The following is a 13,351-nucleotide window of genomic DNA, read 5'->3' as shown; positions in this document are numbered from 1 at the left end:
TAGATAACTAGGAGAAGACTCCGCTCCTTTAAGCAATTTAGAGAACTGCCTGAGGCTTCTGACCTAATATTTCCTCACCTTCTTATGGTATCCCTTTAAATTAAAGATACCAAGAAATTATATTCTTGGTTTAATCATTTATCCAAGTGTAAGCAAACAAAAGTTTGCACCTAAAGTATTTTCAGGACAGGGCAATTCATATAGAGGTTAATGACTTCACATCACTTGCCTTAGTATCCCAATGCAAAGCACATATCCTTACGGACATGTATAATGCTATGCGTTATGGGAAAGGTCACTATTCAGACCAGTTTAGACCTTTCACTTTCGACCTCATCAGTGGGAGCCAGACCCAAAGGTGATACCAAGGTTTAAGTAATAAAGTCATATTTCCATATACAAGTAGCCAAAAGGTGTCACACCTTATTATTAAAATTCTCTGGAAATATTCCTGAAAATACTTCAGGCACAAACTTTGTTTGCTTGGATAAAGGATAAAACCAAGAATATAATTTCTTGGCATCTTTAATTTATGGTATAACCAAGTGGAAAAACTTCCAACAACTTATGGTATCCCCATTAGCACATAACTACCTAGGTACCAAATGAATGAGGTTGGGATATGGTAAACTAGTCTGTATCAACTTAAACCAAAACATAATGATATCATGATGAGGTGATATACCAGCTGAGCATTACCTGGTTAAACTGGTAGCTCCTATTGTTTTGTCAGGAAATCAGTGTGAACACTGAAAAGTCCATTACTGGAACAAGAAAAAATAATCAGTGTTACTGAAATAAAAATGACAAAAAAACAGATGAGTTTCTTCTAATTGATAATACGAGCTGGTTTGTTTAGACAATAATGATCAGGGAAAAGAGGAGTAGGTATAGTATTCAATATTCAATACAATGGCAAATTCAAGTAGAGTGATTGGCAAACATCAAAATGAAAAATTGGATAGTGAACCTGACTTCTACCTATGGTGCCACAGAAAATTCTTCTAAGGAAGAAATGGAGGAATTTTTTTGAGTCATTAAGGAAAGCAGCTGACATAATAAAGAAGATGGCAAATTCAAGTAGAGTGATTGGCAAACATCAAAATGAAAAATTGGATAGTGAACCTGACTTCTACCTATGGTGCCACAGAAAATTCTTCTAAGGAAGAAATGGAGGAATTTTTTTGAGTCATTAAGGAAAGCAGCTGACATAATAAAGAAGAAAAGTTGATTCTTGTTGGTGATCTAAATAGCATAGTAGGTAATGAATACCAGACATAAAAAATGTTTGTGAAAAATATGGAGAAATGAGCAGAACTAATAATAATGGTAAGTACTTTCTGGATATCTGTCTGGGACAGAACCAGTCATTTAATACAATTTTACTGCATAATGATGTAAAGAAATTCACATGAAGAGACAACACAAGAAATAAGAAGTCTCGTTGACTACGTTATTGGTGATAGCAATATCTTCACTGACATAAGAGTATACAGTAAAAATAAAATAGGAGGTGATCAGTGTTTAGTTTTGAGCTGATGTGTGTGTGCAAATTAACTCATTTGCACACACACATCCAGACCACCGTTGTATGGTGAATTGTTGTATAGTGAATGACTGCTTTTTTTTTTTTTTACTTTAAATGCATGTAATGGTTTAATAACATTTTTAAGCAGTCATATACGTGTAAATGATTTGAATAAAGCATTTATTTATTTCAGACATGTAAATGAAAAATTTATAATTTCACAAATGCAAAAGTTATTCTGAATAATGTGGCTAACAGAACATGCTAACTAGTTTGGTCACCAGTTTACATCATTAAAAGTTTTTTCCCCATTTTGGCAATAAGATTGTCACATTTATGAATAACTGTGATAATAACTAGTGTATTACTTTCCATTATTTTACTTTTTAAGAACTGTAACAACAGTAGTGCAAGATAAGTTGAGTCTGCAGCCTATCTCAGTGTTTGATAAACCATCATCACTAAATTTTATCATTTTTATCTTAGTATATAATAGGTTTACACGTCTTTTCCTTTTCACTTGCAGCAACAGCACCATCCTTACTTTGAATTTTATATGCCATTATTATTAACAAATGATTTATAATTCACAGCATAACACAAAAATGCAGAGATGCAGTGAGCAACAACATAGTAAACAAACAGTTCACATATATCACGCATAGTAGAGGTTCGGTGTTGTGGTTGAGACAGTTGTAGGTGTCCTCCCACGATGGGTCTTCGGACTCCTTGGAGGTGTCAATAATAATAATAATATCAGTTGATTCTTGGAAGTGCCATGTTGCCACTGCTGTTTGAATGAATGAATGCAGCATTATAAATGGGCATTGGTCGTAATTGAAAAATGTCATATGAGTGGAGTGTTGTAAAACAAAGCACCATAAGGCACCATATTACTGTACAGAATTATGGATGTTATGGATATTAATGCATTGTTGTTATAGCCAATAGGACGAAGACATAAAAAGTTCATAAAAAATTATCAGACCATCAGAAGAAAGACTGTTATAAGTTTGATTCTAGTCATTGAATAGAGGAACTTTTTTTAGCCAATTCTCAAGTTAAATCAACTATAGATCTTGCACTATTTTAGACAATAATATATAGTTTTAGGATTAGAGACCAAAAAATTGCAGCAGTTCTACTGCTCTCCTCTTTTGATACTAATGAAAAGTCATTGATAGCCTTGGGTTCAGCTGTCATTGATGACTAAAGATGGAGATATCCTTAAATGAAGATCCTGTCTTCACAGAGTTAATTAGGACTAAACAGTCTTACCTACTTCCAGTGGAGAATAAGTCATTAGCAGATAGTGGATTTTATAATTTTATCATATATACTGCTGCATTAAATTATAACAGCAAACTGGCCTGTTGATGTATGAAAACACACATCAACAGTCAAAAATATGTACTTCAAAATCCTTCATTGGGAGGGCTCAGCCCAGTCTTATGTGACAGATGAGAAAAATTAGAGGAATCCCACATGATGACAACAACGTTAATTTATAATATATATCTTGGTTTTACATAATATTTTAATGACTAGTATGGCACATCATAGCCATAGTTGCCACTGTTTGTGGGGGTGGGGGGGGGAAACCATACAAATCAACAACAGGTTCTTCTCTCTAGCTGTCATTTCACTTAACTGACTCTATCATCACCTATTTTCTGCTAAACCTGTAATAACACAAGCAGCAAGTTTCTAGCATCCACTTAAAATTCAGCTGCTAACCCAATCTAATTCTCTCACTCCTCCTTCATTGCATCTGCTCCCATCTGGAATAGCTTTCTCTTTCTTCACGAAGTATTCCCAAAGACTACAACCTTCAGCTGTGCACAAAAGTATAGATTTCTTCTGTCTTTATCCTTGACTATACAGAGTATTATTATATTATATAATGGTTATTGGTTATTTAATCTCTCCTGTGTGTGTGTGTGTGTGTGTGTGTGTGTGTGTGTGTGTGTGTGTGTGTGTGTGTGTGTGTGTGTGTGTGTGTGTGTGTGTGTGTGTGTGTGTTTCTCTTCTCAGTTATCTAGTTCTTCACCTTTAAAGTTTTCTGTGGCACCATAGGCAGAAGTCAGGTTCACTATCCACATATTATCTTTCTTCTTCATCTTCTTCTGTTCACTGCTTAACTCATTTGCTTGTAGTGTTGTTTTCAAGACCATCCCTTCAACCTTGCCTCAGTCCAACTTAGCCCCTCTTTCCCATTTATCCCTCTTTACTGTTATTGTATTTGACATGGAAATATAGTAGTGTGGCTGACTAATATAAATTTAACAGCATTTAATATCCTGAATTTGTAAAAAAGGTAACATAAATTGACAGAATTGATGAAGAAATGTGAAATTTGATTAATTTACATACCTTTGAATCTAATATACATTAAAACTAGATCATTGTGAACCATTACTTACGAATTAATGCTAACAATTTAGCTTATAACATATACTTTTTGACACTGCCATTTTATCTATATATATATATAGGTTAAAATTGGAAGAAGAACGTCATAGAGAAAGAGAAGCAGCTGCTGAACGGGAACAAATAAGAGAAAGGGAACATAGGGAAAAAATTAATGAAGAATATTCTAACCGAAGTGAACATGGTCAAGTTGTATCTAGCCCCTTATCATTAACGAAGAGACCAGAATCTCCAGGTAAGAAAGAGATCAGAATAATCAGACTAATAATATAATGCCATTGCTTAATAAAAATGCCCACATATTATTAATTTTTATTCAATGATATCTGTCTTCTAATTAATGCTGAGTTAATTATTTCTTAATGTACAATACTTTGAAATTATTTTTAGACTAATATTGGATAGATGTCAAACCTAATAAATAAAATAGTAACTGAGGAACAATGTGGATTAAGAAGCGGAAAAAGCACCAGCAATGCAATCCCAGAATGATGTGCAAAATATCACATGCTATACCAAAAACAACTCTACCTCTGTTTCATATATTTGAAAAACTATTTGCCCTGTCTTGCATGATAAATTTATTGGGTTTATAGAAAAGCATGGGATTGGACTCAAGAGATTTAGGGATAACATAATTAAGAACCATTAAAAACAACAATTAGATATAGATATGAATTTTCATCACTGTTGTTGTTTCAAATCTTCTTAGAAAGATTATGTGAAGAAATAGAAAAACAAAGAGGCATCCCAGTTAGTGGAAATAAAATAAATAACTTAAGGTATGTTTGCTATACAACATGGTACAAAATTTAATACTGAAGAAGTCAGCCAAACACCTATTAATGAAGCAGTGAAGTGTGTAACAGATTGTTGTCCATGCAGCAATTCCAAAAACATCATCCCAATTTCCACCTTATCCAAAGCCTTGGTAGAACCCAGTGTGCCAAGTAGCCAAAAAAAGAACAAGATAGAGCTTGGTGCTGTACCACAAAAAAATTAATAGCATTTAAATGTGCTTGGGCCAAAGCATGTTATGTGAGACATTAAAAGTGTCAAAAGCAATCCTAGGTCCAATTTACATCATCGATGAATCACACAACCAGTGAAAAAATTGTATGGGAAGAAGATGAAAGGTAGATACAGAACACACCATGTGTCTACCTTGAACCATAATAGATTTATTGTTGCTGATCCCAAAGCTATAGCTGACACTGGGAGTAAACTTGGCCAGAATCTTAGCAACAGTTTTATATCCTCTGGATTTTTTAATATTCCCAGAGAAACAGTGGCTCAGCCTTTGTACCAAGTATATAGAGCTGTACAATCAGCCATTTGTTAAGAGGAAATGAAAAGAACTCTCTTCTCCTGTCTCATCCTGGCACAATAGGTTCTGATGACATTTTCTCTTACTATACAACAAAATATTTACAAAGTAAGAATTCCTGGACTAATGACAATGCCATAAGTTCATTGTCATTATTATCCCAAAACCAGGCAAGGATCCAGCACAAGCCAAAAATTAACATCCAATTACTCTGACTTGCTTCTTTGTGAGGTCTTGAAAAAAATGGTTAATGCAAGGCTTCTCTGGTACTTGGAGAAAACAAACTTCTTTCCAATACACAATGTGGCTTTCATAAACACTGATCAGACTTGGACCATTTGGTTTGTTTAGAAGCATGTATAAGAGATGATTTCCTGAAACGAGAATATTTGGATTCAGTATTCATTTGACATGAAAATAAGTATGACACAGCCTGGAGATAAGGCATATTAAAGACTTTGTTTAATCTTGGTCTGAGGGTACATCTTTCTGTTTTAATTAAAAAATTTCTACCTAGCCAAGTCAAGTCCCAGTGGGAAACACACTATCTTGGTCATATCATCAACAAGAGGGAGTTCCTCAAGACTCTGTCTTAAGTGTGACCCCTCTTCGCTATTAAAGTGAATTCAGTTACTGAACACCTTCCTCCCACAGTTGGCAATTGCCTTTAAGTCGATGACTTCACAATTTACTGTCACTCTTGTGATACAAGGGTCAAGGGTTGAAAGACGACTTCAACAGGCAATTGATTGTGTATCTTTATAATCTCTTTGTCATGGGTTCAGGTTCTCTGCAGATTTCAGCTGGAAATGCACTCATCATCCCAATTTTGATTTAAGAATGGGATGAATTGTTCCAACAATTCATAGTGCAGATCCCTTAATTTTCCCATTGCCTTTGTGGGCAGGCGCATTGTCCTGATGAAAGATGATTTTTTGCTTCTGCAAACCGGATCTTTTCTCACAAATTTTTTCATCTAGTCTGGTTAAAAGATCGGAATAATATTCCCTGGTTAACGTTTTATCCTTTTCACGATAATTAATAAACAAAATGCCTTTGGCATCCCAAAACACTGATGCCATGGCCTTTCCTGCTGATGGAACCGACTTTGTCTTCTTTCGCGCTGAACAGCTGGCTTCTGTCCACTGTTTTGACTTCTGTTTGGATATTGGTGCGTAATGATGAATCCAAGTCTCATCCATAGTAAAAATCGATGCACAAAATGTTTTATTCTTGTTAAAACGCTCCAAGCACTTTGAGCAAGCATGGCACCTATCTTGCACAAAGCTTTTTCATTTGCAATTCTTCATGCAAAATATATCCTACATGTTCTTTTGAAATGTCTATAGTCTTTTCCAAGCACTTTGAGCAAGCGTGGCACCCATCTTGCACAAAGCTTTTTCATTTGCAATTCTTCATGCAAAATATATCCTACATGTTCTTTTGAAATGCCTATAGTCTCAGCAATTTCATGCACTTTAACTCGCCAGTCATCCAATACCGTATCGTGCACTTGATCAACAATTTCTGGTGATGTTACACTTTTTGGACATCTTTCACTTGGATCATCTTCAAGGCTGGTACGGCCATGTTTAAAATTGGCAGCCCATTTCTTAATTGTCGAAAATGAAGAAGAAGAGTGCCCTTTAACTTTTATGAACTTTGAATGAATTTCTTTCGGTGTTAACCATGCTACCGACCAGGACGTATATATATGTCCACATTACCATGGATGCGAAGTGCATATTAACCCTCCTACTGGCCAAGGTGGATGAAATAGCAAGACTACCCCAGACTTTTTCGTGGATCAAAACTTCATCGGCATTCTATCTTTTATCAAGTATTTATCCTCCTCTGCTGTTAATCCTTAACGGTGATTTGAGAGCCATTAGCATATTAACTGTGGTCAAGCGACTTTTGTGTCACTTGTCTTTACATGTACTCTGTTACTTCGAATTTTCTTCACTGTACTTGGATATTTGATCGTTTTTTTTTTTTTTTTTTGCTGAACAATTTATTTATTGTGTCTCTTTCCAATAATAGAAGTTTCACATCTGCCAAAATAAATAATCAATCCTGAAATGACCATAGATCAGCCTTTGCAATGAATATACTTTAGTAATAGTTAATTTCCTCCACTTTACTGACAATATAGATTCTTTTTTTTTTTGTGAATTTTCAAATGTTTGTTTGCATTTAAAATATTCAAATATTTATATTTTTAAATAACATTTAGTGAAATAAATATGACATTTTGCTTTCTTTCTTTGCAAAATAACTTTATATATATGGATTATCGCATTTCAATTTCAGGAACGATTGTTTTTTTTTTTTTATGAACAGCAAATGATTATTATTATTATTATTATTTCGGGCGACTCCAGGAGTCCTTAGACTCATCGAGGGAGGCCCTAAACATCATGTCCACACAACTATGCGATTACATTCTCACAGTATCTATCATACCTTGTCTTGAACTCGTTCACCGTCATAGCACCCACAACAGACTCTGGCAGCTTATTCCACTCATTTACCACTCTAAAAGTAAAGAACCCAGCTCTAACACCACTGCTAACCACACTCTTGCCCAGCTTCCATAGGTGTCCCCTAGTTCTCCCACCACCAGTCCTGATCTCAAAAATATCCTCTGAATTAATCCCATAGAATCCCTTTAGCAATTTGAATGTCTCAATCATATCTCCCCTCCTCCGCCTATCAACTAGTTTCTGCAACCCACAAATCTTCAACCTGTTCTCATATGGTTCATTCCATAGACCTGTTATCATCTTAGTCACTCGCCTCTGGATCCTCTCCACCTCCTCCCCATCAAGAAGGAACTGAGGTGACCAAATCTGGGCACAGTAGTCGAGATGAGGTCTTATCAAGGCTCGGTACAGAGGTACAATAACTTGCTTGTCTCTGCTCGTCAAGGTATTTTTCAACAACCAAGTGAGTTGATGAGCTGATTTAGCTACTTTTGCAGTGTGCCCCCTAAACTTCATCTCCCTATCCACCAACACTCCCAAGTCCCTGGCCTCATCAATCTCTTGGAGTACAGTTCCACCAATGTGGTATACTGCTGCTAATCTTTTCACCCCAAAATGCATAACCTTACATTTTGTCACATTAAATTGACATCCATGCCCAGAACTCCAATCTATCTAACTCATCCTGCAAGACTTTGACATCTTCAGCATTCACTATTGCCCTACCCAACTTTGCATCATCAGCGAACAAATGAATTGTTCCACTTAGATCCTTCTCTATATCGTTAATGAACAGATTAAACAGCAGTGGTCCAAGAACAGAACCCTGCAGCACACCACTAGTCACAGGCCGTCTTTTGGACTCTACTCCTGAATAAACCACTCTTTGATATCTCTCCATCAACCAACCACCTATCCACCTCACCAACCCTATATCCATTCCCATATGCTGTAGTTTACGGATTAGTATTCCATGTGGTATCCTTTCAAACGCCTTTGCCAGGTCCAGCAGTATCACTGTAAACCCATTTCCCTTATCCAGTTCAGCCGTCACCTTGTTATAAAACTTGAGCAAGTTACTGAAGCATGATCTACCCTTCACAAAGCCATGCTGTCCACTATACAGTATCTCATTTTCATCAATCCATTCCTGTATTTTTCCCTTGACTACTTTCTCGAAGACCTTGACAACGACTCCTGATATGCTGATCGGTCGGTAATTTGCAACCGTAGTCTTGGATCTTCCTTTATGCAGTGAAACTATTTTCCCCTCTTTCCACACCTTCGGGACTAAGCCAGACCTGAGACTCAGATTAAACAACATGGTCAAGGGCACTGATAATTCTTTAGCCGCTTCACGCAAGACCTGTGCCGGTATACCATCCAATCCCACAGATGTGTTCACATTAAGGTTCTGTAATAGACTAGACACCTCCACTTCATTCATCACTATTCCCGTATAAACTAATGTTTCCTTCATTTTTTCAATGTCACCACCTGGATGGTATGCTTTTGCAAAGTGCGCGCTCAGTAACTCCACTATATCGACTGATTCAGTGACCTCCTTACCATCGTCATTCCTTAAAATCATTTTGCCGTGTACAGTTTTTTTCTTGCTTGCAGCATATTGAAAGAACTGTTTTGGATTCTCTTTTGCTTGCAAAGCTAGTTTCCTTTCATAATCCGCTTTTGCTTTTTTTACCACACTCGTTACCTTTCTGGCCTGCACTTTATACCGTTCGTGTGCCTGCAGGTCACCCCTTTCTTTAAATTCCCTCCACAGTTGTTTCTTTTTTTGCAGCTCAAGCTTAATGGTGTTATTCATCCATTTAACCCCTACTTGTTTTACTATTCGGACCCTAGGTATACAATCAACCATTACCTCCTGTAAATGCTCCTTGACCACTTCCCATGCTCTATCGACGTCGAGCCCTTGCAGTTGTACATGCCATGGCACTGATCCAAGCAATCTCCTAAGCTTGTCATACTTGCCAGCACGGTAATTCCACATATACCCTGTCTTAATCGAAAATTCCACACCTTTAGCCACCTCCCAGGTCAAGACCTTATGATCACTCTCACCAATAGGTGGCAACATGGTCATATTCATTACAGTCAAATTCTCAGATGCTGTTAACAGGTCAAGCACTCTCACACCCCTAGTATTTTCAATTACATGCTGTCTCAGATAGTTATCCCTTAATAATTGAATAAAATCCTTTTCCTTCCTCACATGTGTCCTCTCCTCCTTCCAATCAATGTTACCATAGTTGAAATTCCCCATAATAATTACCTTCCTTCCACTCATTTCATCAATTTCCCTATGCATACTATCTCCACCATCTATTCCATCACCTGGTCTATAGCAGCACCCAACTGTATATTTTATTCTGCCAGTCTCAATCTCACACCAAATAGCCTCAAATGAGCTCCTTTCACTATCCTGTGATACAACTTCAATTCTCCTTGGCTGCAGTTCATCAGCTATCATCAATAATACCCCTCCCCATTTTATTCTCTCTGTCCCTCCTAAACACACTATAACCTACACATTCTATCCCACTAATTATATCTTCTTCTGTCAGCCATGTTTCACTAATGCCAATAACATGTGGCCAGCGAAGAGCCAATCAAGGCCAAAAATTCTTCCTTCTTGTTCCTAATACTCCTGGCATTAGTATACATGAAATGCAGTGATCCCTTAGTCCCACCCCTATATTGATACGTTATTCTAAATGACCCATTCCCATTTTTTGTCCTTAGTGCTGGCTCGGATACATTATATACATTCTTACACTCATCTGTCTCACTGATGTCTGCATATCCATCCCCCCCCCCTCCTTGGTAGTTCTAGTTTCCCTGGTTTTGCACATCCATTTTCACTTCATTCAGCAACATTCTTTCCAGTCTCTGCACACCAAGTCCATTCAAATGCAGGCCATCCATCTTGTATAAGTCCTTTCGCCCTTCAAACTCATTCCACACGTCCACGAATTCCACACCACACCGTCTGCATAACCTACGCATAATGTCATTTGCAATTATGGCCCTCCTCCTAAACTCCTCTCTGTCATACCGCGGCAACAGACTAACCATTCTGACTCTGTCAGAATTATAAACTGCATTACTCAGTTTCCGATATTGTGTCTTTTTTAGTATCAAAAATTTGTACCTAATGGTATTTTATCAGAGACTCTTCGTCGTCTTCTTTTGCTGAAAATTGCAACAGAGGTTTTTTTTTTTTTTTTTTTTTTGTAGGATGCACATTACTATAATATCCAGTGCTTAACCACTGTAGATATGTTGAAAATATAATAGGAAGAATATCTATGGAATGATTAAAAATTTATGCTCATTTTTAGGATTTTTTACTGCACCCCCCCCCCTCCTGTCCTGGAACTGAGTTGCATAACTACTTTAAATTTCTACAGCTTTGAAAGTTTTCAGACGGTATTCAAAATATCTTATTTCAGTTTACCATTTTGACAAAAGAAATAAAGCAATAATATTGTATATCGAAGCTTCTAATTCTGTACTCTTTCTTTGAATCTGAAATCAGCGGTCTGCTGAAATTATTCTAAGATTTAGAAATACTATGCTGCTGTATTTTCAACATGTAAAACTGTATACCACACAAAGAAATTTCAATTGTGTTATTTCTCTTTCTTTTTTAAAAAAAAATCTAAATATTACTACTATTTCTACTGATTGCTATTTCTGAAATGAAATACGTCTTAGAAATGCTGGACAATAATCCTCTTACCTAGAGGAAAAGCTAAAAGTCATAGAAACACAAGACAGAAAGTTTCCGAGAAGTCGCCCTAAATTGCCTCAAGCAAGAATGTCTTGTTTCGTTTTCTGTTGTTCAGATATCCTAACACAGTAAAACTGACATTTCTTTTACAGGCTGAAGTATTTATGCCAAAAATGATTTCTTTATTTATAGTGATCAGTTTCACTTTTATTATTGAAAAATTCTAAATTATTTGATAATTATCTTGAAAAAAATTACTGCTATTGCTGCTGCTCTTGCTTGCCATCTCACAAATGAATTGTATATTGGGTATGCTTTCTAATATTCCTTTCTGCCCAGTAACAAGTTGTAGACTAATGGAGATTACTAACCCCCCCTGAGAACTAGATCAAAAGAACATGCCCAGAGGGCAGCACACTAAAGTACCTCGTGCAATAACTGAATATTTTACAGGCAGAAATTCGTTGTTCTGTTTTTCCATCTTTCTGATTGATTAGCAGACATTCGAAGCATAGTCTGATATTGCATGTGCAGGATGACAGTGTTTTTAAATATTAATTTCCCCTATTAGCCAACATCACATAACTTTCTGATTTATAATAATAGGGAAATAATATGTATATTTTCTTATTTATAATTTGCAAATTTATAATAATCAAAACTTAGTTTCTGTGTCGAAAAAAATAAACATTATGTGGAACAATTATTATGGAAAAATCACAAATGAAATAAAAACTGTACCTATGTTTCATAACAGCTTTTGGGTGTCTGGTAATGTTGCAACGGGAGGGGGCGTGTGATGCTATCAAAGTCGAAATAAAGTTCATTTCTATTGTGAAAATATGAAATTTCACATTTGATGCATGCACATATACAAATTTTGTATTAGAGACAAAAGTATTACTTATATTAAAATTGGTGAAAAATATATAAACTAGCAGAAAATATATACATATCAATTTAAATAATAACCATTTATTTCATTTTATAAAGACCGATTATACAGGGAAACTAAGAAAGTGAAAGTACAAAGAACAGTAGATTACTATATAATATAAAGAAAAAATTTAATGATATGATTAAAGAATTTCATGTTATTCTCTATAAAGCAAAGTTGCTCCACCGTGTCCTAAAGGAAATCTGTGAAGTATTATTCGATTTCGATGGTTTTGTACAAAAATAAAAATATAATCTGGAACATCGGCAGCCAGTTTTCTTTTTTTTTTTAAAAGAATATTTCAAATAATTATCATGAATTAATTTCTTCGAGAACAAAGCAAAATGTTTTGTCTAGAAAGCGATTAGAAAAAAATTAGCGCAAAAAATTAAAAATGAAATTGGTTCTCCAAGGTAAGGAGAACCAATTTCATGTTATTTCACTTCAATATTTAAGTGAAGAAATTATGCAAGACATTTATTTTGTTCAGAAATCAAGATTGTGTTGTACAATAAAAAGAGAAAACAAAAATATAAATAATTTCTCTATTTTTAGTCTATCCTATATATCTAAAATCCAGTTACCCAGCATAGAACAAGGATGTGCGTTTCTTGTTATAGGCAACTTAGATGTAGCTACGAACATGAGATAATCCGATTACCCATTCTCTTCAGCATGAGGGTTTATCACACCTTCTAATGGATAGGACGGTCAAATTGCACTTCTTATCCTGGTTCTTTAAACAGGTGGGCTGGATCATATCCAGATTTAGCTGGATGTCTATAGACGTCCTAGCCGTTTGGGAGGTTAAAATTGTAATACCATTAATATTACATTGAAATTTATGATGGATACGAAGCTTTTGAGGGTGCATATTTGATCTTTAATG

General features: G+C 35.7%; 1 protein-coding gene across 4 annotated transcripts in view; it reads left to right on the top strand.

Annotated features, from left to right (window-relative positions):
* The window catches only part of LOC150110248 (uncharacterized), a 416,889-nt gene that overhangs the window by 310,930 nt on the left and 92,608 nt on the right, over window positions 1–13,351 (top strand). For all 4 annotated transcript variants that reach the window (XM_090398551.1, XM_090398541.1, XM_090398530.1 and 1 more), the window contains exon 8: window positions 4,024–4,193. In XM_090398551.1, the coding sequence (XP_090254677.1) occupies window positions 4,024–4,193 (170 nt within the window). The remainder of the gene's footprint in view (window positions 1–4,023; window positions 4,194–13,351) is intronic.

Source organism: Typopeltis vanoorti, chromosome 1, assembly GCF_054136105.1.
Source record: "Typopeltis vanoorti isolate ZY-2024b chromosome 1, IOZ_Tvanoo_1.0, whole genome shotgun sequence".
In the NCBI taxonomy this organism is placed as follows: Eukaryota; Metazoa; Arthropoda; class Arachnida; order Uropygi; family Thelyphonidae; genus Typopeltis; species Typopeltis vanoorti.
The sequence above is the reverse complement of the archived record's forward strand: the minus strand, read 5'-3'. Positions and strand labels throughout refer to the sequence as shown.